The sequence below is a fragment of the Mesitornis unicolor genome, unplaced genomic scaffold (genome assembly GCF_000695765.1).
Source record: "Mesitornis unicolor isolate BGI_N332 unplaced genomic scaffold, ASM69576v1 scaffold3529, whole genome shotgun sequence".
In the NCBI taxonomy this organism is placed as follows: Eukaryota; Metazoa; Chordata; class Aves; order Mesitornithiformes; family Mesitornithidae; genus Mesitornis; species Mesitornis unicolor.
This window is the reverse complement of record NW_010206386.1, coordinates 1,405-25,619: the sequence shown is the minus strand read 5'-3', so window position 1 is coordinate 25,619 and position 24,215 is coordinate 1,405. Positions and strand designations below refer to the sequence as shown.

At 37.8% G+C, this 24,215-nt stretch overlaps 1 protein-coding gene across 4 annotated transcripts in view; it reads left to right on the top strand.

Moving 5' to 3' along the window:
• Positions 1-18,481, top strand: part of NEDD4 (neural precursor cell expressed, developmentally down-regulated 4, E3 ubiquitin protein ligase) — a 38,748-nt gene extending 20,267 nt beyond the window's left edge. For 3 of the 4 annotated variants that reach the window (XM_010191720.1, XM_010191719.1, XM_010191717.1), the window contains 21 exons: positions 1-114; positions 689-806; positions 931-1,098; positions 2,908-2,973; positions 3,656-3,775; positions 4,214-4,420; positions 5,426-5,503; positions 5,735-5,789; positions 5,877-5,935; positions 6,840-6,905; positions 9,104-9,333; positions 9,951-10,072; positions 10,171-10,241; positions 11,304-11,399; positions 12,451-12,524; positions 12,672-12,732; positions 13,320-13,379; positions 13,469-13,576; positions 14,169-14,265; positions 18,145-18,217; positions 18,295-18,481. In XM_010191720.1, the coding sequence (XP_010190022.1) occupies positions 1-114; positions 689-806; positions 931-1,098; positions 2,908-2,973; positions 3,656-3,775; positions 4,214-4,420; positions 5,426-5,503; positions 5,735-5,789; positions 5,877-5,935; positions 6,840-6,905; positions 9,104-9,333; positions 9,951-10,072; positions 10,171-10,241; positions 11,304-11,399; positions 12,451-12,524; positions 12,672-12,732; positions 13,320-13,379; positions 13,469-13,576; positions 14,169-14,265; positions 18,145-18,217; positions 18,295-18,397 (2,146 nt within the window). In that variant the 3' untranslated portion in view covers positions 18,398-18,481. The remainder of the gene's footprint in view (positions 115-688; positions 807-930; positions 1,099-2,907; positions 2,974-3,655; positions 3,776-4,213; positions 4,421-5,425; positions 5,504-5,734; positions 5,790-5,876; positions 5,936-6,839; positions 6,906-9,103; positions 9,334-9,950; positions 10,073-10,170; positions 10,242-11,303; positions 11,400-12,450; positions 12,525-12,671; positions 12,733-13,319; positions 13,380-13,468; positions 13,577-14,168; positions 14,266-18,144; positions 18,218-18,294) is intronic. The other variant, XM_010191718.1, reaches the window with a different exon arrangement.
• The last annotated feature ends 5,734 nt before the right edge of the window (positions 18,482-24,215 follow it).

The window sequence follows — 24,215 nt, the reverse complement described above, 5'->3', positions numbered from 1 at the left end:
GCAGGAATCTCCTCCGCTGCCTTCAGGCTGGGAAGAAAGACAAGACATCCTCGGCAGGACCTACTACGTCAATCATGAATTCAGAAGAACACAGTGGAAAAGACCAACTGCTCAGTATGTCTTTTGGCCTGAAAATTCAAGTCTTATATTAACTAGTGTAACTAACTCACTCTAGTTATGTTGAAAGCAAAGAGAACTATAAAGTAAGCAGCTTGAGAATTAGTAGAGAGCTTTCTGTAGCTTAACCTTCAAGCCCATGTGTAATGGTTCTGTGGAATTATATGTTTTTTAATAGAAACTGGTTGCAATTGTAAAAGAGAGCGACCATATTAACGAAAGGGAAATTATTTTTCAGCTCTAAGCCTGCTTCCCACTTCTCAGCAGAGACTACATTGAATTATTTGCCTTGCTTTTTCAGATTTCTGCTCTCTACCCCCCATCACCACTCCCCCCCATAGCATGTGAATTACAAAAATACCTGGAATGCTCTCTGGTTTTTTAGTTTAACTTACGCTCATGTTGACATGAATGCTTATTATTTTTAAACAGTTGACATTAATTTTAATAGCTCATTGCTCTTTCCTCTGCCAAAACGACTATAATGTATGTTCTTGCTGTTAGCCTAGCTTGCTGTTGAAAGATAAAATATGGCTACTGTATGTTGACTTTTCCCCACTCACCCCAACAGAGACAATGTAGCTGTGGCAGATATTGGTAGCGTGCAGTTGGAGGCTCAGCATGTGTTCACTCATCGACGACAGATATCAGAGGATACAGAAAATCTAGAGAACAGAGATTCCCCTGAGGTAAAAACAGTCTCTAAGTGTTTCTGAAATGCAACCTTTTAATCTTGTTAAAAAGCTTGTCTTAACTATTTGTAACTTGGAACTACTTTTTAAAAATGCTTTTTTCCTTATTTTCATTTTAAAGAGCTGGGAAATTATAACTGAAGATGAGGCAACAATGTATAGCAATCAGAACCTTCAAATACCTCTCTCTCAGAGTAATTGTGACATACAGACTCACCTTGCAGAAGAATTGAATACTAGACTTACTACCTCTGGAAGTTCAGCTACTGGCCAGTCAGCAGCCTACACTGTAAATTATTTTTCTTATTGTTCTAACATACAGAAATATCTATAGTATTTTGCACAAAATGTTACTGCTGATAGTTAGATCCATAAATACTTTCTATTAACAGTGACATTCTTTATTTCATCTCAAATGCAGAGAATTTAAGAGTAATCTCTTTACTATAGAACCCCATCTGAGCAAACATTCCTCCCCACTTTGCCTTTATGAATTTCTGCCTGAGATTGAAACAGATCTGCATTAACTGCTTTTTCAGTCTGCAAATCTGCCTCTTTTTCTAGTGTCATACCGAGTAGTGCTGAAAACTACGGATGAAAGAAGCTGTCTATATCTTGAAAGCTTCTTTCAAAGTGACTCATGCTTTATTGATTTTTACACTAAGACAAATTTTAAGATAACTCATTTTTAATTGTGAATATTGGGATAAGGTTTTATGATTGGACTGAGTGAACTTGGTGACTCCATAGCTGTGGAAAAGGGACCATGCTTATATAGTTCCACAGCCCTTACATCAGTTAAAAAACTTGTCTGATCTGTCAGTGACTCTGTTCAGCTTGCTAACCCAGCAGGAAGCTATTCTCTTTTTCACCCCCAACTCTGGTATTTTTTTACTGTTTTAGCAAGCTGAAACTTCCTAGATTGTCTGACAAATACTATGCTGGCAAGGGGAAGCGGCAGGAGTACATAGCCAGGAGTGAGACTTGTCTTTTTCGTGGTAGTAAGCAATGAAATAAGCTCAGCTATCTTGTGAAACCTGAGTTTCACAAACAGCCTTGTAACATACATGATATGTGACTTGAGAATTCACTGTCCATTGAGGAAAGCCTGTAGAGGTGACTCATACCATCTAGTCTGTAAGATTTTGGTATTTAAATGAAGTCATTAGCTTTTGTGATGCAGAGAATGCCATTCTAAATGTAAATTTGGATTTTACTACGTTCTGCAATGTTTGTACAAAGGCATCACCAGTGTTGCTGAAAACAGCAACGTGAGACTACCAAGTCTTTACTTGATCTCTGCTATTCAGAATCCTATGGACAGCAAGAAAACTGTTATTTCAGCTTGCTTGGGTGGCCTAAACAAAGGAAGAGGTAGATGTTAAAGTTATTTGCAAGAGCCAGCTAGAATGACAGTCTTGACTCCCTTCACCTCCATCACCCCCCAGAAAGTAAATTTAAAAGCTTAATCATACTTTTCCTTTGAAGTATTCAGAAAGGATATGTAGATAGGGAAAAATCCTTCAAATAATCTGGGAAATTCTGGAACAAGATGAAATACAGTTGCTTAGAGTTTAGCAGATGAGTTGTAAATATGGATCTAGGCAGAGAGGTGGATGCTTATGCAAAGTCCAGGGATTAAGTTACTCTTCTCAAATCTTCTCAAACTGGATGTCTCAGACTCTCATATCTTGTCATTATTAAATTAATCTACTCTTTGAATAGTTGTGTTAGCTCTTATATATCACAGACTTCAGTCTACTGACAAGATGATGCAGTAAGTTCTATACTGTGATTTCAGTTGTAAATGGTTGCAATTAACTTTAATGTTTTAAGTGCCAAAACAGCTATTGTTAAGGTTTTCAGGACCTTCACAAACCTCTGTATTTTTCTGTTTTAAGGTTATAATGGACGCTTTGACTTAATGTTTCTAGCAGTGTTTAAATGGTGGTTTCCAAAATAGTTTATTAAATGGACGTTTCGAAACAAATAAGACACTTCATTGAAGGTGAAGACTGTAATAGTGTAATAGTCTCATTGTTGACTGTTTGCTGCCATCCTTAATAGCTAATATGTCATTTCTCTTCACTAATTCAAGAACCATTCCAGCAGAAGAGGTAGTCTGCAAACATACAGAGTTGAAGAGCAGCCTGCACATCCAGTGGTATGTCATTTTCAAAAAGACATAGGGTTACGTAGCACAGGCATTGAAGGATTTTCTTCATGTAAAACTTTTTTTTAACTATGTATTATGTGTTGACATTTTAAATGAGATTTGGCTGTCTTCTGGCAGCCTTCCTGACAAAAATTGGAATTGTGGGTCTAGTAAGATTGAAGTTCAGTTTTAAAGCTTTCGTGTTCCAACGTTGTGGTTTTGGTTTAATATTAGCTTAATGCATGGACAGAGCCTGCAGAAAGAAGTAGTCTTCCTATGCTGATGTGAGTTTTGTTTTTCAGATTATTTGCTTTATAATTAAAAGCTGTGTCACCATCCTTACATTATGTTTTCATGGGGGCACTGCAAACTTGCAATGAGCTCATAGCCAGAAGTACTAGAAGTGTGAATCAGCCGTGACTAAACCAGGTATAGAAATGAATCCTCTTAGATGAGGAGCTTGAATTTAAAAACAAAAAACAAAACCGAAACAACCAAATCCAAACCAAAAGTTTCTGTCACTTCATACTATTCAGTAAGGATTTATATACTGCTTGACTATTTTATTCAAGTTGTGAACTTCCTGGATTATAGTTTTGTTTTGTTGTTTTAATTTGACAGAGAAAAGCCTGTTGACCATCAGTTTCATAGTTTTCTTAACTGTTTTTCTTCTGTTATCACTAATACTTAGTTACTGCCTACTTCATCTGGATTACCCCCAGGCTGGGAAGAACGACAAGATGAAAAAGGGAGGTCATATTATATAGATCACAATTCTAGAACCACTACCTGGATAAAGCCAGTTGTACAGGTACTGTCTGTCTTCTCATTATTAATTGTTTTATTAGTTTGACTTTTTAAACATCTCAAATAATAGCAGTAAAGTTTAGAGACCTCTTTGAAATGGAACATGTGAAAGGCTTTAACTGGTAAAGCACTGCATAAAATACCTGAGAGAATGCAATGAGAGTTAGGAACAGTAATAACAGTAATATTTATGGCAACTCGCATGACTATTAGCATACCAAGAAAGGTGTCTGGAGAGTGATAGCTGATTGAGAAGCCAGAAAGGCTTCTTTTAACCTTGGTAGCATAATTAGTGATTGTTAGTCAATGTTGTTGATATTAGACTAAACAAATCTATGCACTTGCTTTATGAAACTCCTTTCTTGAGTCAAAAAATACAGGTTAACAGAAAAATACATTGCTCTACAGGGCTTTGATATTTTTTTTTTGCCATTTACCACAGACTCCTATGGAAACAAGTCAGTTGTCAGCTGTGCAGAGTATTTCTGTAGGAAGGCAACCGCAAGCAACATCAAGTGATTCATCACAACAGTCTTCTCAGCAGCAGCCTGAAATGGAGCAAGGATTTCTCCCTAAAGGCTGGGAAGTCCGACATGCACCCAATGGGAGACCATTCTTTATTGACCACAATACCAAAACTACAACATGGGTAATGGAAAACCGCTCTCAAGGGCTGAAATTCTAGTTCCTCTCAAGTCAAAGTTTTGCTGCTTTCAGCAAGCTTCTGTAGATTTTTTTTTTTAGTGGCAAGGTAACTGTGTCACATCTGCTAAGGAACATATGTAATAAAAATGCAAAGCCATTTAAAATATCTATCATGAGTAGAACATTATGCATTTTACAAACTGTATTGGCACTTGGAAGTGTAGCTTGGAAGGACGAAAACACTGATGTATGTGGGAATCTGTGTTGCAGATGTAAAGCATCTCCTAAATGGCGCTTCTGTCATAGCTGTAAAACTGATAGCTTATATGAGCTGTTAACAGAAATCAGTTTTGTAAACTTAAATTCAAGGTAATGCGTTTCCTGTTGAAGCTATCACATGATACAATGCATATGTCTGTGAATTCTTAAGAAAGGAGGCCAGGTGCAGCTACGATATGGATGAGGTACAGCTGAACAGCTACAGTTCTGCAGAATGGCACTACACACAACTAGGCAGTGCCATTAGATGGACTTAACCATTTAAAGAGTAGGTCAGTATCACTGTCAGGTGAAAGGAAGAGAGAGAGAAATGCTCTAAATTGATTGAAAATGAATACTCATTTCTTCAGGATTATGGAAAGACCTTGTTTAACACTATTGTCCCCAAAATACCCCCGAACCAGCCAAACCGCAACAAAATAAACAACCCAACCACCAATCCCAGAAAGTACAAGGTGTGCCAGAAACCATATGGAAAGATGATTTCTACTCAGTAACACTAAAACAGAGTTGAATGAGAGATTTTTTTTCATTAAAGGGAGAGATCATTTGGAAGACTATTATAAACTAGTGGAGGACTGAGAATCCCCAAGGAACTGCCTAACTGCAGAATATGCAACAGTTATTTAGTTGGTACTAGGCACATTCTTTACACAATTATTAATAAAGACGGGAGGGGAAAAAGGCAAAACAAAAGGATTTTAACATGCTGCTTGTTTTGTTTTCAAAGGAAGATCCAAGACTGAAAATTTCTGCTCATCTGAGGAGAAAGACTTCCCTAGACCCAGTAGACCTGGGCCCATTACCAGTAAGTAAACTGTTTTATACTTGCTTTGTTAGGTACAAATACTTAAAATATCACTGTCAAAACTTGTAGATGAGAAAATGCAGCCTGCTTTCTTTCATACAGTGTTACTCTATTTTGAATTCCGGTGCTGAGAGTAGATGGAGGAGGGGATGCTACCATCTGCAGATCATGTTGAGGTCTATGTAAACTATATGGTCAGAAATTTATAATTAAAATGTCTCCTTCTTACAGCCAGGGTGGGAAGAAAGAACTCACACAGATGGAAGAATATTTTTCATAAACCACAGTATGTACAATGTATTCTTCACTCACTCTTCACTTTATTTATGAAGAGTATCTAAATTTATGGAACTAATTAAGAAATGTCTTGCAGATACAAAGAAAACACAATGGGAGGATCCTCGACTGCAGAATGTGGCAATAACTGGACCAGTAAGCTTTCCTTATGTAGCTTTATATATTTTTCAAGAATATTGTTACTAGAATTCATACAAATTATTGTCATTTATCAGGGACTCAGTCTAGAAGAAGAAACTTCCAGGATCTTCGAACAAGGCATTTTTATTTCTTTTTAAAGACTGTTTAGAAAGCTTCCTATGGAAGTGGTTTTTAAATGTCAGAAAGAAAAAAATCAGTTCCCGTAGTAGTAAGAAAGTTCCCTTATAGACTGAGGGAGGGTTTGAAGTGGATAAGAAACTTTATTTTTCATTCTCAGTGTTTAATATAAAACTAGCTTAATTCATAAGGTAAACTTAAAAAAAATAAAATAATAAAATAAATAAAATGGCTTTAAAAATAATGAAATTCACTTCAAAGTGAAAAAAAATAATTATCTAGCCTTGATACTTAATCTGAAGTACAAAATTACCAGCACTAATTGCAAAGACAGTACACATTATAATTATAGATGGGTTTTAGTGTTCAGCTGATATCTGTGTTTATTAATAGCCCACATATGTAAACAACCTTCTCTGTCCATGGAAAATAGAGGTGTTTGTAGCCAGGTCTCTGATGATACAGCAAGGCAAGACTATGCGTTGCGTAAGTCACCAAAGGTATTTTGGTCACTTTGATCTGGGCCAGCCAGTGATCTTAGTCATACCAACTCATAGCACAGGAGAAATTCTACAGAACTGATCTGAACAAAGAAGTCCTTGTCATTGCAGACATTTTGAACTGTCCATGTATTGATAAATTGAAACTTGCCCTTGATACTTAGTAAAACACACATTCTTGTCTTCTTGTGACTTAAATGCATTGTTGCTGTTTCATAAATATAGACTAGTTCAGCACTTTTTCATTTTTTAATTTTTCTAAATTTTTTCTCTTTTCAAAGGCTGTGCCTTATTCCAGAGACTATAAACGGAAGTATGAGTTCTTCAGAAAGAAATTGAAGAAACAGGTTAGTAATCAGTAGGAATCCAGCAGAAGGTTAAGAAATTTGTGTCCCTAAATAAAGGAGAACTTAGGTTACAGTGAAAGGAAATTGAACTTTGTAACCTGCTTAGGGAAGGTGGGTGTACTGTCAGATCACAAGTACATTTGTGAAGTAGTCACTTGGTAACAATTCACATTTAATATAACAGTAGGGTTTATGACTCTCTGCAGTGATGAGACTGCAAGCAATCTAGTTGAGAAAGTAGAATTTATAAAAGTTGTGAACCTGGAAGTAAACTGGCAACGGAGAAGTCTGGAAATCACTGATCAAGTACGTAATAGCTTTTGGAACTCAGAATATGGAAATAGAAGTTCTCAGAATACATTTTAGACTGTTCAGATAGAAATCTGTACTGTTATCTTTATCAGGGTAGATGACTGTAACAAATTGTTATAGCCCTAAAATCTTAAGTTTATGAATCTCATTTGCAAGTTCTAGTTTGAAGTGGCAGTGCCAGATATATTTATAACACACAGCATGAAAGGCTGTAAATAGCACCTGGATATCCAGATAACAATGAGTCTTTGCACAACTGCAGTCAAATAGAGTATTCTTGGGAGATATTTTGTATGTATAATAATAGCCTTTGAGTTTAGACATGCATCACCTTCTACCCACCAAGTCTGTCCCTAGCCTTTCTGAAGCCTATGCATTTTGAGCTGACGTGTAAATTGCACACAATTATATATGCACCTCATTTTTATATTCCTAGTCAAACAAGCTTGGCATTCATTCAGATGTCATTATCCTGATGTGGAAGTGATAGACTGCTCAGCCATACAGTATAATCTTAGTGATTTAAGAATTAAATACACGTGTAGATTTTAAAGCATACGTTACTATTGCCTTTTGAGCATTCACAAATACCTAAATGACAGTTGGGGTAATAGACTTATTTATATTGAGATTTAATTATTGAATACTGTTTAATCAGCAAAGTTTGGTTTTAGTAATTGACTTTATTATTGCTTGCAATTTTTTTCTGAAAAGCTGATTTGCAACTAAAAACAGGAACATATATTTTTTTTAAAAAAAATTAGAGATCTTTACTGCTCTCTGAAACTATGAAAAAGACCTGTGTATTTCAGCCATCCTGTAAATTAGAGATACAATATTGTACGGTATTTTGTAACTTGGAAAATGACAAATATTGTGCTTCCCTACCCCAAGTAATTATTTATTGTTTGTAGTTTGGATCAAGCTGTTGTTAGATATAAATAGACATTACATTTAAATGCAGCATTCTATTTTTTAATTTGGGTAATTTAGATTACTTAAGGAGTATAAGAAAATAAAAAGGAAGTATATTGGAACGTGTGCTTCTCAGATTGATACATTAAATATTTCTGCATTCAAAAATTCATTATTTCTACTCAGTAGTAGTTCTCTGAAATGTGAACTATGTTGAGTTTCATTGCATCATCCTAATCTTGTCACAGAGCAACATGAGTTGAAATTTACTGTTCCCACTTCCAGTGAATTTCTCAATTTTGCCTGTAGTAATTGCTGCAATAAACTGGCTGAAAATCAAGATAATACTTTGTTCTCATACAGTGATTTAATTATTCAGCAAAGTTTTTTTAATTCCTGGTTTATTAGGGGCTTACTATGTAAACTCAGCAGCAAATGTGAGCAAATGTAAGTGGTGTGATTTGATCTTGTGTCTTAAAATTTTAAGTGGGCAGATTTTTATTTTACTCTTGTAGTAATGCTTGTTTGTATGTCTTATTCTCTAATGGGACATCTAGCCTTAGAGTTAGAATATTGAACTAGAAGGTAAAATAAGCCAGGTAAAATAGTTCCAAAATAACTTTATTTATAAATTCTGAGCTTTTTTTAAATCAAGCTTATAATATGGTGAATTTTCAGTGTTTAAGATTTCAATGCTTGCTGCATGCAGAACAACTGAGCATATGCTGCTGCTAGTAAAAACTTATTTTAACTCTGTTTCCTTGGTATGAAATAGAAATTTGTATCTGAAACTCTTCATGCTAGTTGAAGGGTATGTAAAATCCTTTTTGAAAATAATTTGGGAACATAACACATTATGATTGACAAAAGGCTTTTTTAATGTGCTCTTCTTTGTTTACAGAATTCTTACTCTGCAAGACTTAAAGATGCAATGTTTTGTTCTGTTGTTTTACGTCTTTTTTTCTTTTTAGAGTGATATTCCAAATAGATTTGAAATGAAAATTCATCGCACAACAATCCTTGAAGATTCTTACAGAAGAATTATAGCTGTAAAGAGAGCAGATTTCCTTAAAGCAAGACTTTGGATTGAATTTGATGGTGAAAAAGGTTTAGACTATGGAGGAGTGGCGAGGGAATGGTTCTTCCTTCTCTCTAAAGAAATGTTTAATCCTTATTATGGATTGTTCGAATATTCAGCTACGTAAGTAATGCAGGTCTGGAAAACATGAAGATTAGTTAGGGAGAGCAGACAAACCGTATTTCTCATCTACTTTAAAAATGGACTTACTCCCCATCTCCAGTCTCCACCACCCCTGATGGTACAGGCGTGTTTAATTGTTAATAACTGCAATATTCTGCGCCTAGTTCTTTGTTTGACAAGAAAAATGTGGAGGCAGAACCCGTATCTTTTTATCAGCAATCTAATATAAGCCATGTCATATTCACATAGACAAGCATACACTTGCAACCATCTACTACTTGCAGAACAGGTGGCATTTTAACAAATAATGTGGAAAATGTTATTCTGACTACTTTAAAAAGGAGTTGAGCCCTTCTCTTTGGTGTATCTGTAGCTTATGAACGTAGTTCGTGGTATTTCCAAACTGTTACTTTTGCTAAACCAACAGAATCTCCTATTGAGCGTTGTTTAATTAGATTAGGGGTTTTATTAATCCAGATATGCTTATTTTTTCAATGTCATGAAAAGCAATAACTGATTTAACCAGTGGTGTCTTTCAGATCTTCAAATGTGGGACTGTTCCAATAGTACAACTTTTTGTTTTTCTTTCTCTTCCCTGCTCCCTCCTTCAACTTTAGAGATAACTATACTCTGCAGATCAATCCCAACTCTGGACTTTGCAATGAAGATCATCTCTCTTATTTCAAGTTTATAGGTCGTGTAGCTGGAATGGCTGTTTACCATGGCAAACTTTTGGATGGTTAGTATTTATTTGCTGTGATATGAAGTTTAGATTAATATTGTGCATATTTTGAGTTCTAAATTACATACTGTTCAATTTATGTTCTTCTTTTAAAGCCTTTTTTATTCGTCCATTTTACAAGATGATGCTCCAAAAACCAATAACACTTCATGATATGGAGTCTGTGGTATGTAATTTGCTTTCTCATCTATCTTAGGATTTCATTTTCATATAATTTTATGTATATATTTAATGACATTGTGAAGGTTTAAAGTGCATGTTTCAAAGAAATTTTAGGCTACATCTCTTATAAGTCTGAGTTGTACAGGAATTAAAACTTCCAATGAAAATCAGGGGCCTAGACTCTGGTTTAAGTCAGTTAAGCTGCATTGAAAACTTGACTCTAAACTCCTTATGAGTTAAAATTAAATATTAACACCTTTGAGATCCCTGTCTCAACCTGTTTTTTACATTAGTTTGTGTACTTTAGTTATTAAAGTATTCTTATATTTTCAGAGGCTGAAAATTATTTAATGAGTGATACAATATAACATTTTAATAGGAAAACAAAGTCCTTGCAATTTCCTTGGTTTTTTTCCCTTGTAATGGCTCTTACCTAGAGTAGTTGTAGGCAGAGTGATTTTAGTACAGCCTCTGTAATCTATTACTATTTTTACTGTCGTATAAGAATACAGAATATAGTTCCTGTCTGTTTCTGAGTAATAGATTTATAGATGTGTCCTGATTTTGTGTTGGGTTTTTTCCCCAGTACTTGCAGAATCATAGAATGGTTTAGGTTGGAAGGGACTTTAAAGATCATTCAGTCCAACCCCCTGCCATGGGCAGGGACACCTCCCACTAGACCAGATTGCCCAAAACCCTGTCCACCAGGCCTTGAACAATTCTAGGGATGGGACATCCACGATCTCTCTGGGCAACCTGTGCCAGTGTCTCACCACCCTCACCGTAAAGAATTTCTTCCTAACGTCTAATCTAAATCTATCCTCTTCCAGTTTAAAACCATTACTCCTCATCTTATCACTGCACTTTCTGGTAAAAAGTCTCTCCTCATTTTTCAGGTTTCAAACATCTTTAAAGGTTTTCGTAGCTTTGTGCAGTTACAGAGTCTCTGTATCTAATACAGGATTATCCTACGTAGCAGCATTCACTGGGCTGTAATGGAGCCTCTAGTAGCTTAGAAGGTGGCTACTCTATTTTGTGCTTACTATTTGGTAATTCTCTCTCTTAGGATAGTGAATATTACAATTCTCTGAGATGGATTCTTGAAAATGATCCAGCAGAACTGGACCTCAGATTTATAGTTGATGAAGAACTCTTTGGTCAGGTTAGTATGTTTATGTTAAGTAGACCAGACAAAACATGAACGAAAACATTTGACCTGGGAAACTGATTTATTTTTTCCTGTATGATATTAGGAAAAACCCTTCATTCATAGCCATGCTGGTTTGTTCACTCAGCTGCTGCATTTAGCTGGCAAAAGTTCATGCAGTGCTCTGTTAGCCTGGCTGTGATGTGATAAAGGACTTGGAAATAAGCAGAGCTTTAAAAAACAGCTCATGAGGTTTTTTCTGAAATAATACTTGTACTGAAATGTTGCTATGAATGCAACTGAGACAAAGATATCCAATGCCCCTTTATTTAGTCTGGAGTAGAGGTTGGTTTTATGTGATTGGCTGGAAAGGATGAGCTCTTTCAGAAATGATTGAAATAATAAATTTAACTGGGAGATGATAATAGTTTGTTGGGTTTTTTTTCTCTAAGATGTGCTAGAAAACTATGGAATAAACAAATTTGTTGTTGTGTAGAAAGCTATCCAAGATAAATCATGTAGAAATACCATAGGTCTTGAATAAAACTTCCAAGTGACATGTGCCAACTAGATGTAAGTGGATCATAAATGATCTTTGTGGTCTTGAGTAACTAGAGTGATCCTAAGTAGGACCATGGAAAGGTACATCTGAAACTAACTGAAAACCAGGTATTTGTCTACTGAGGTTCCAGTATTCACTTATTTACTGGGATCATTGCTGAAATTGTTCTGTAAGTGTTTTTCCTTCAGACTTGGCAAAAAGGCTGAGTCATTGAATATGCAGTTAGTGAAGTCCACAATACTGAGAAGTTGTGTGCAAACTTAGGTGACTTATTGTAGCAGGTCAGAAAAAATGGACGTTACCCCATTGTAGTCTGGCATCCCTGAATAATACGTTTTCTTTACAACAATCAACCAAATTCTGTTTATTCAGGTGACGTGGGAAACTGCTTCTGTTTCTCATACTTTTCGAATTTTTATAGTCTTCAAGAGTTAACTAATATTAACACATGAATTCTGTTACATTCATATCTCATTTAAGAGCTGTTCTGTGTATTGCATTTAGACCCATCAACATGAATTGAAAAGTGGTGGATCAGAAATAGTTGTCACCAACAAGAACAAGAGAGACTACATTCAGTAAGTAGTGGTCATTACGTGCGATGTATCTCACTGGATTACCCCTCTAGTAATTAGGTCCGTGTGTTAGTTGTATTAACAAAGGGAAGTTGTTGCTTTGTACGTGTACTTGTTTTATTTTAAATGTTTTTGTTTTGTTTTTTACAGTCTTGTAATTCAGTGGAGATTCGTGAGCAGAGTACAGAAACAGATGGCAGCCTTTAAAGAGGTATAGTTTTAATTACGAAATAAATTCTTTTAAGAACTTGTTGCATCTAATCTTAAGACAAGCTTTTTTGAACATCCTGAAGACCACAGGTAATGTTGTTACAGGTATACAGAAGGCAATGATACTGTTTGTAGTGTCAGCTTTGAATTATTTTGGACTTAAAAATCTTTTTTTTTTGTTACATTTTTACTGAAGTCTTTAATCATATTGAAAAATTTGCTTATATCTCAATCCTGGCTGACAGCTAAAGCTATAGTGCAAACTATTTAATGAACTCTGCAGAAATTAAAATTAAATCAAACTAATGGAACTAAATTTAAGCTGGCTGGTTTGTCCTTATTTGTATAAACGATATTACTTATATGATATTCAGACTTATATATTCACCATTCAGTATAGCACAATAAAGATGTGAGATAAGTCAGAATTGAAAGTACTGTAACCAAACTGGGGGCTGCTGGTGTCCAAACGTCTGTATTTGATGTATCGCTTTGGTTCTGTTTATCGAAGCATCTCAGTATCATTCTCAGTGAACAAAAGTGCTTAAGTGACGACTTGATTTTTAAAAACTTCCTTCATCTTTTTAGGGATTTTTTGAACTAATACCGCAGGATCTGATAAAAATTTTTGATGAAAATGAGCTAGAGGTAAGTGTTTCATGCAAAAGAAAACAAATTGTGTTGAAACTTAATGTTACTGACTTAAACTTTGGTGTGTTTTTTTTTTTTCTGTGTAGTTACTAATGTGTGGACTGGGAGATGTGGATGTGGCTGATTGGAAACTACATACAAAATACAAAAATGGCTACAACATCAACCATCAAGTCATACAGTGGTTCTGGAAGGTATTGTAAAGTTTTTTACTTTTCTACATAAAACCAGTTCAAAAGCTGCTGCCTGTCAGTGGTTCTAGTTTATTGTGTGATTCGTCAATAGGTAGGTAAATATTTGACCATTAAAACTCCTGAGAAAGATAGGAAACTAAAGATGAGATGCATGGTAAGAATGTAAACACACTGATACTTGCCTTTACAGAAAAATCCATGTCTGACTGGGGTTAAAAATATTTCTCTGTAGGTTTTTCTGGCATGGTTACAATAAAGAGGTGTTAAACTCTTCTGTTTAATAAATTACAGAAGTTTGGCTGCTAGTTCATAACATCAGGAAACTTCAAAGAAAGTAGGGGCCAAATCTTCAAGGGAAGTATTTTAACAGGCTGCGAAGCCAGTAACTGTACTCTTGTTACAGTGCCATTAGAGAATTGTTGACTTCATAGCTTTTAGTAACATGCAGAGATGTGTGTCACTAAAAAAGTGTATGTGTGTATATATATATAAAGGATAATGATTTAGACATAGAAACTATGTTGCAGAAATCTGCTATTTTAAAACCTTAATTTAAAAAGAAATCTTTAATTGTAATCATTGTCATACATAGGCAGTCTTAATGATGGACTCAGAAAAGAGAATAAGATTACTTCAATTTGTTACTGGCACGTCACGCGTACCTATGAATGGGTTTGCTGAGCTGTATGGTGAGTACTTATGATTATATTCACAATTAATTAACAGAACATGATGCCAACATTGTCCTGATATTTGACTTCAAACATAGGCATATTATTTTTCACATTTTGCTTTAAAAATTAGTATATTCTGGCAGTTATAAAAAGCAAAGTTAGAGAAGAGTCACTTAGATCACACGTTTCCCATGTTCTGCAAATAATTAATTTTACAGTCATAGAATCATAGGAAGTGTTGGGTTGGAAGGAACCTTTAAAGATCACCCAGTCCAACCCCCCTGCAGTGAGCAGGGACAATGTTACCAGATCAGGTTGCTCAGAGCCCCATCAAACCTGACCTTGAACATCTCCAGTGTTGGGGCCTCCACCACCTCTCTGGGCAACCTGTTCCAGTGATCTACCACCCTCATATTGAAGAACCTTTTCCTAATAGCCAACCTAAATCTACCCTTTCCTAGTTTAAAACCATTACCTCTTGTCCTATCCCTACATGTCTTAGTGAACAGCTCTTCCCCAGATCTCTTATGGGCACCTTTCAAGTACTGGAAGGTCGCTGTAAGGTTCCCCCAGAGCCTTCTCTTCTCCAGGCTGAACAACCCCAACTCTCTCAGCCTGTCTTTGTAGGAGAGGTGCTCCAGCCCTTTGATCATCTTTGTGGCCTCCTCTGGACCCACTCCAGCACTTCAGTGTCCTTTTTGTGTTGGGGACTCCAAAGCTGGATGCAGTGCTCCAGGTGAGAGGTCTCACCAGAGTAGAGCAGAGGAGCAGAATCTCCTCCCTTGATCTGCTGGCCACGCTTCTTTTGAGGCAGCCCAGGTTGTGGTTGGTCTTCTGGGCCGCATCTGCACATTGGTGGCTTAATTTTAATTCTGGTTTGGAAGTTTTTAAGTGTATAGGACTTCTCAAATGAATGTGGATTTAAAAGCTCTAAAGAGCTGCAAAAATCCCTTTTTAACACGTGGTTGAGCTTGAAGAAAATTCTCAGTTACCTACGATTTGACTACGAAGACATGCTTCCATCAGCAGTTAACTTAAGATACTTACAAGTTCCTCAACTGCTTTTATCTGCTGACAAGCCACAGCTGTACAGATACAGTTGTTATACAGCTACAAATAAGGGTAACATCATACCAGGAGCAGTGAAGCTGCAGTGCAGACTGGAACAGCAGATGGCAATGAGGAGCAGACTTGAATACCGAAGGCAGAAAACCAACTGTGGGGTGGGGGCGTTCTGCTTACAGGAAGCCTGTTCTCAGCTGTCATCAGCTGTTACTGTTTTCTGCTAGACCACTTTACTAAGGCTAAGATTGCTTGAGATCCTATACAAGTGACTGAATAGCCTAACTCATGTATTTGAAGCACTTCCTTCTTTGTAAACAAGACAGTAATTTGTTTATAAAACTAGAATTGTGAACAAATACCACCTACCATGTGTTCCCATTTCTCCTCTATTTTCATCATAAATACTCCATTTATTTTTCTTCTGTTCCATCAGTGATGATGAACTCACAAGTTGTGAGCTTCGCTGGGAAGGACAGTGCACTCAGTGGACTTGAGCAGTGTCTGCTGTTGCACCTGAACCTTGGTACTGCTGGAGTTACAGCACATGCTCTTTGCAGTGATATGTAATTGGAATTCTGCTGCCTCTGAATTTTTGTTTGTTGGTTTTTTTTTGTCTAAAAACACTACAAGAGGTAGAAGTAAGGAATGATATAGGGGGAAAAAACTGTTGAAGCTCTTGGTTCCCTTCTGCCCAGGGGTTAGGGTATTCTTGGGCAGTCGTCTGTCCAGTGCAGTTTCTGTAGTTCCATTCCCTCATTTATCAGTTAGCAATTGTTTTGTACAGTGGTTTGTTTGTTTCTCTTAGTTATTTCCGCTTTACTGCGGCCAGCGTGCCATCCTCGCAAAGCCACAGTAATGACCACAATCACATTTCCAGTACCTGCTGGTGTTTGAAGAACCATAGGTAGTTCTTCAGTGCTTTGTGTTAGTACGTGGCTTTTTGCTGCTGCCCGCCTGCCCCTGTGGCTGTTCCCTTCCCACCTTCGGGCTGCAGTCCTGGAGCTGCCTTTCTAACGGGAGCTCTCCCTCTTGTGGGCCAGAGAGGCATTTCTGCTCACAAAGAGGGAGTGCTTGCTGGCAGGGACAAATCCACCCAAGTTTGAGAACAGGACGCTGAACATATGTGGCTTTCTTGTATTTCTTGTCATACCCCCACCCTGCTTTGTCGGCCTGTAGATAGTTAGTGGGATAGCTAAAATGAAGACTTGCCTAGCTATTAAAAGGGAGTTTTATCTTGTCACATGGTGAAACACGCCATCAGTCACAGAGCTGCTTCTCTGCTTCATCCTTATTCAAGGCATTCTTACTAGTTACCTTTTCTAACCAGCCTTCTGCATTGAAGAAACATGTAACTCAAAGAACAGAGTAAAGATGAGGAGCTGAAAGTGTTTGTACAACTACTAACATATCTCACTGATAACGTTTTAGGATGAGGTGCTCAGTGGTTGTTCTCATCTGTCTAATTCATTCACTGGACTTCTATGAAGTATAGTTTCTGTGCATTGGTTGGTATTTCCTGCCTTTTTGTGTCCGTTAGTGTTTGTGAAAGGGTTTTCTCCTCTTCTTGTTTTATTTTCAGCTCTGGGATAAATTGTCTTGTACGTTTTTGTTGGTTTGGGGTTTTTTTTCTCTGTGTATAAGTTGGTGAACTTCTTCCAAATCCACTTCTACAATGTGCATTATTACATGTTGTCATTTTTCATTTTATTATGAATATGTATACCTTTCTTTTTTCTCATGTTTCCATAAAACCACAAATGAAATCCTTTTGAATTGACAATTGTAGCTTCTTATAACTTATAACCCACAAGATTCTGGAGGGGTCATTAATAAAAGGAAAGGTGTCTGCGCATTATAAACCGAATTCATTTCCTGGGTCTAAAAGTACTCTACACAGCACTTATACCTCAGCTGTATTCGTAGATCAGCCTGTTCTCATTACTGCTATGTATCTTTAATCTGAAACACGTTTCACGTCTTCCATTTCAGAAGCAAAAGGCTACTTGTTCTTGGGTAGCCATCTGCCTTGGAATACAATTCTCTAACTGTATTTATAGCCTCCTTGTAGAGGACACTCGCCATCAGAGATAATCTCCTGTTCTCCGACAAGATAGTGGAGGGTTTTTGGTTTGTTTTTGTGGGGGTTTTTTGTGTGTGTGCTTTGTTGGTTTGTTGGTTTTTTGGTTTTTAACTACACAGTCTTCTCCAGACCTAAACAAATGCTTTCAACAGCTTAAGGAAGTGGTTACAAAATGCCCTTTGCATCCACTTGACAAGAGTTGAGATGTCCAAGAAACTTTCACATACGATGTGCTGTAAGAACAGGCGTAGCTGGAGCTACTTGCTAGCCAAAAACGTTCTCTCAGGTGCACACGTGCATCCTTGGAGTATGCATATGATCACCAAGTTTCAAAAAGTTCTCAGTTACCTATGCAACAACAGATTAGAGTAAAAGTGGACACTGAGTTATAACTCAGCACGCTGAGATAAATGTGGCTGAATTTTTACATGCAAAATTTATACAGCATGGAACTGTCTTCTGCATAAAGTTTTCAATGCCAGCTACTATGCGTATGCTTTTAGGTATTGGACTTCTGAGCTTAAAGTGAAAAAGCCTCATGAAATTAAGATACAGCAAGAAATAATTTAAAAATACAAATGAATTGGGATTACTGACCGTTAGTGAGTATAGACTGTGTTTGATTCATGCAGGTAACTTCTACTAATGTCAGAACTGGATTACCAAAACCCAAACTATTTTGTAATTTGAATTCCTAATTATGAATGAACCTCATAGTGAGGTGAAAATTGATGTATTCTTTCCTGCAGGTTCAAATGGACCACAGTTGTTTACAGTTGAACAGTGGGGTACCCCTGAAAAACTGCCAAGAGCTCATACCTGGTGAGTATTTAATTCAGGTAAATTATGACCTTTAGTAGGAATGATAGAATACTCAAGAGGTTTCATCTGTTTTTCAGCTTTAATCGCTTGGATTTGCCTCCATATGACTCGTTTGAAGATTTATGGGATAAACTTCTTCTAGCGATTGAAAATACTCAGGGTTTTGATGGGGTTGATTAAAACACAGACATAAATGGTATCGTTCCAGTGCTGCAATTTCATTTTAAGCGTTTACAAACAAAATTGACTTTTCCAGGGAATACCATTGTATTTAGTCACATGGCTATTGACTCTTCATGGTATCACTTGTAAAGTAAGTACTAAAAATTCACTAACTTTTGAAAATGTATTCTGCCATTTCCACGGTTTCTTGTACTTTGTTAATAACTACAATATACACGTCGGATGGGCCAGTGCCAAGTAAGTCAAAAACGATGTTTTTAAGCAGTTGCCTCTTTGCAGTATTTGTCAGGCTGTCTTGCAGTAAACTACTGAAGTAAAACTGTGAAGAAATCTTTGCAGAGGCTATGAATTTGAATTGCTGTTTTAAGAGGAACAACTGAAATTGTTAAACTGTTTTTAGTTTGTGTTGTTTTTTAAACAAACAGAACAAAATCAACAGACTTCATGTAATGCAATATCATAATCTGTGCTGCTTCAGGCTGTTTACTACAGATCTGCCCAAAGCACCTTATAGTTCAGCATGTTAGGTAAACCATTGGAAAGCATTTGTTTGCATCGTTAGCCATCAGTTTGCAAAACATTGACTTGCTGACACATTTTATTTGTTAGACTTCTGTTTCTAACTCGCTTTTGTTAAAACAGTGTAAGAAAATCAGAATTTTTCTATAAAACAGAAGAACATCCTAATTCTGAATTGTAATGTGAAGCTATATCCATTTTTTTTGGTCTGAATTTATATATTGCCATTGGTTTTTTGAGTGTTCATCACGTTTTTTGGATAAATTTGTAGTTCAACAATGGATAATATTTTCAATTCAGCCTTTTGCAACAAATTAATTTTAAAATGAAATTTGTATGGATATCACTCAGTATTAGTTACTGGTAGTTAGAGGCCTTTATTATCCATTCTTGCAGTATTGCACTACATAACAATAAAGAACATGTTTACAGGGTTTTCCGGGCCAAATTCAGCAGTCTGATAATGTGCAAACGTCTTTGAACTGCATGGAGGTTATGCACATGTAACCAGGTGCAGAATTTGGTTCTTTAATATGTTTACAAGTTATGCTAGTTTCTATAGCTGCGTTTTTTTATAGTTTTTTTTTCCTCCACTGTTAGTCTAGAAACCAAATTTGTTAATACAGTATAACCAAAGTCATAACCAACAATGTGCAATTTATTGTAGATCAACTTGTCATATAAATATTAGTTTGATTTCTTTTGTAAATGTGGGTATTTTTTTTGTATTAATGTTAACACTTCTTTGGAGCAAGTGCTGGTTAAAATGATTAGCAAAGTTGATTCTAAAAGAAAAAGATGGGTTTATATGCCTGGCTTGCTCTAATTTTAACATTTTATTACCAGTATGATCTGAGGAAAGGACAGTACCTAGCTTTGGCCAGAAAATTGCTGTTTAGTCACAGTCTTTATAAATATGCAAGAAGGAAGTGTAGCACATCTCTAAAGGTATGTAAATTATGTAACAAATGTAATGGGTCTTAAGGGATATTTAAAATCCCACTTTGTTTTATTCTTTGACTAGGTTGTTAGGGCTGAGAATATTACATGTAAATAAAGGTAACTTATACAAATTTCCCAAATCTATATGCAGTTTTGTAAAACATGGATGATATATCAGTAAATCTGTATAGATTTGAATGTAGCAGGTTTTGTTGCATACTTTTAAAATGAGGATCTCGAGAGCGGTAAATAAAAGTTTATTCTAATAAGTTGTGGCTCAGTTCTTTGAAGGTCAAATCGATGGTCTTGAAATAGCAGGAATTCAGGAATTTTAGTACTCCTAGGTAGGCCGGGACAGCAGTTCCACTGCAGTACACTGCTACATTTGTACAGGTGTTGAGATGCAGCAGTGCTCTTTTCTACTGTTCTGTTCCCAGGACGTGCAGTCTTTGAGAAATCAGTACCTTGTTTTTGTGAAAGCTCTAGGTCGCTGTGAGCCTTCATCTTGTGGCCAGCCTAGGAACGCTACATGGCAGACAAAGGTGGAGGCCCCCCAGAAATGCCAACTGACCGACTGCTGCTGAGGGAGGGGTCAGGCTCCTCTCTCCTGCTGTAGGAACAGCTTCTCAGCTGGTCGGCAGGCACACAGCCAGCAGACTCTGGTGGTGAGTGTGGCACCAGGTGCAAAAGGGGCCCTGAAACTGCTGTAGGCAGTGATGGGAATGAGCTGCAGAGCTTCATCCCCAGTGTCAGCTGAGGGATGCAGCTCTGGCCCATCAGTGGAAGCTCCTGGAGGAGGATGCTGCTGCCAGGTCTCGAGCTGCAAAGATACCTGGTGCGTCTCCCAGGAGCCAGGGAAGAGCTGACCTTGCCTGCAGGAGCTCTGCTGTGGGCAGGACACAGAGTTGGCCCATGAAAGAGCTACAGAAGGGACCAGACTTGTAGTATTGAAGAGGATAACAGCCTGAGGTCATAAGGGTCTTCACAGAGACCTTGTAGAAGCAAAAAACCATGCAGTGGGAGTAAGAAGGGGCAGCTGGAGAGGCCCTACTTGAGCAGGTGGTGGATGGAGATTGCCAAGGTAGGTGAAGCTAGAAGCTTGTGACTTCTGGCATCAGAAGAAAGGTTTCTTTCCCACCCTTGGGTATGAATTGACAAAATTTCTCTGGTGGTGTAATAGATGAAGAAAGGATCAAGTTGCTTTAAGGGAAGGGTTCAGAACCAGATTGGGCTTGAACCGAGCGTCCAGACCAAGAAGGGGCACGTGATAGTGCGCAGAGTCCCTTCTGTGGGCTTTAAACTGGATTTGTTGAGGAATGGTGATAACAGCTTGTGGATAGGTAAGAGAAGAAAGGTCAATGGTGCTAAGTACTGAGGCAAGGTGATGGGAGTGAGGCAACCCTTGTGGAGGGTGCTGCAGGCTGAAGAGGACCCACCTTGTGTGCCTGAACACGTTCACAGGCAGCCAGGGAAAGACCTGGAGGAGCAAGAGACATGGCTTGTGTGGCTGGAGCCACTCTGGTGCAGGGAGATCTCTGGAAGGGGTGACAGGCTGGTATAGAGCTTTGTGGGACTCAGAGGAGGCACCAGAATGGGAAATGTCCTGGTGAGGACTTGTCCTAGGCCACCTGGTTTTCATGAGGAATTGGACAGCATGGTCCTTGCAGCATCTCAAGATTCTGGAATTGCAAACCCTGGCTCTTACAGGAGACTAAAATCCCTGATGTCTACAGGAAGGGAAATATGAGGGATGCAGTCTGGGAGGCTTCTGGAGGAGGTCATGAACAAATAAACAAAGGTGCTGGCTTGGCCAACCAGTGAGATGCTCTCCTGGGTCTGTTGCGTGTCCCTTTGTACTTGTTTTTTCTGCACATCACACCTTTCTTTTCCCTGAAACAGATACTCTTAGATTTTGGGTGCAACTCTAAAGATGCTACTATTAACACTTAGGTATTTCTGTCACCAGAAACACTGTTCCTAGTGTGGCTGTGTGCCAGCTGCAGACCACTTCCCATGGCATTACCAGTGAGAGTTTAACAGCTGCCTCCTTATGTGTTAACCACCACCTGTTACACTGTAACTTCATTAGAAAAAATTTCCAGGTAGGTAAGAGCAAAATGTACCAACCTACTGGAAAAGTGTGTATAGGGTCGACATTTGGTAAGAGATTTTGGGAGTATCTGTTTAAAAAGCATGTATCTGTGAAGAAACTCTCTTTAAGGGGGTACTTGAGCAAGATGCTAATTCTAGAGTAGGAATTGGACCATACCATGAGACGGAACGTGGCTGCAACAGGAATAACTTAACTTTTCTCAGCTTTAAAACCACTGCACTGAAAATTCATGGGTGTTTTTGGCAGTGGTCTGTGGGCTGCTCCAAGCATGAGAGCTGTAAGCAAAGCAGTTCCCTGCCATTGACTGTAGGCCTTGCAGGTAAGTACTGATACAAACCGGCTTTTATACAACCTGAGAAATTGGAAAATCTGCGCTGTGTTCAACCTTTTTTCTTTTAGCAGGAGTCCGCGGCTCCGCTCGGTGCCTTCCCGGCCCTGGCACCCCCCGCTGTTCCAGGCGAGGCCGCCAGATGGCACCACCGCGGGCACCCCGGGGCTGATCCCTTACAGCTGACCAAAAATTGCCCTGCTTTGGACCCCCCTTGAGTCAATAGCGTGACAAGAGCTTGTTCTTCCCCTTACCCGGTGCCGTCGGGGAGCAGAGGGTTGTGATTTATGCAGCAAGCTTCTCAGAAGGTGGGGTTACATCACCCAGGGGCAGCGTAAAAACTGGAAACTTTTCAGGGGCTTAACTTTTCTGGCGAAGTTAAACCATTTCTGTTTCATGTTTAATAAGGATGATGATGATGAGGTTTATTTGCGTGTTCATTATTATCATGATACAGCGAATGGTGTTTCTGTTTCTGAATAAATAAATACAATGCTATCAAAGAAGTGGATTTATTTAGCCTAAAAGAAGGTAAGATATATAGGTTAGCCTCAACAAAGGCTTGCAGAATAAACTGTATAATTAAAAGGTCTACTTAGACTACAGCGGGTGAGGTTTTCTTAGATTTTTTTCCAATCGATGTCAACAATTTATTTATTGACTTAAAGGATTTTGGTCTGAAATTGTCTTTTGTTAAAATTTCTCGTTTACTCCAAAGATTATCATGGAGGTGGAAATGCTTTGTAGTCTGGTGGTACAGAAATGAGACTTTAGATATAAACAAGAAGCATTCAACAATAACTTGGAGGTAGGGGCAGCGGGGCCTGGGGTTTTTTCTTCAAAATGAATCTATCTCAACTGTCAGATTTTTAGGCTGGGTGTTATTTGTATCAAATCTTCCACTTCTCAGGGGGATGCAGGTGATTCTTCAGCATCCTTGTTGCACCATGAGGCAGAGTTGTGGATTAGTAGGAAGCTAAAACAATAATTTCTTCTAAGTGCCGCTGAGGTTTCACTTACCCTGCTTGATGGACGCATGACTTAAATTATTTTAATTACTAAGTCACATCTGTAACATATTAAACAAATTATGTTTTACTAGAGACAGGGTTGAGTACTTCCACATCGAACCTAGGCAAAAGATTTGAATGCAGCCTACTAATTTTCCTTCTCTATCCTATTTTTCCCTCTCTAACCTCATTGTTTTATACATAAACTTACTTTGCAAGCTACCTAATGCCTTGGCAATTGATTTGTTCTGTAAATCTGTAGCACAGTTCGGTGCTATTTCACTAACTGATGATGTCTTCACAAAAACCTGTGTGTGTCTTGTTGAAATCCACAGATGCCTTTGACATACAGTCGCTGTGAAACGTGTCCTGGATCAGCACAGATTTCCTTTTCTTCTTGTGTACTTTTTTCAGTGTGACTTCAATGTCACTTAGCAAATACATGATACTCTTAGCAATTCCCTAGAGTGGGAATCGCATCATTACAACGATGACATGCTAACACACATATGATGTAATTAAAACCAAATAGGTGTCGTTTTGAATACTGCTTTCATTTTACTTATTTCTTGTGCAGTCAAAGTACGACAATTGTTAGGAGACCAGGCTCTTCTATCTGTCTGACTTCACGCTGTCTGTCCATTTGTATTTTCCTTCCTGTTTCTCATTAATTAGTTCGTTGTGGTGCTTGGGTTCTTCACATAGGGTCTCATAAAATTATTTTCTTTATATGAGATTCTGCTTTTTCAGAGCAGTTGGATTATTTTAGAATTTCCCCTCTTTAACAATTTCTTTAAGGGAATCTGTGCAGTTCTTACGATGTGAAGTGAGAGGAGCTCGCTCACTTACCTGCAGTTAGACCACCACCACTGCCAACAAGAATCCATACCTCTGATGCCATAG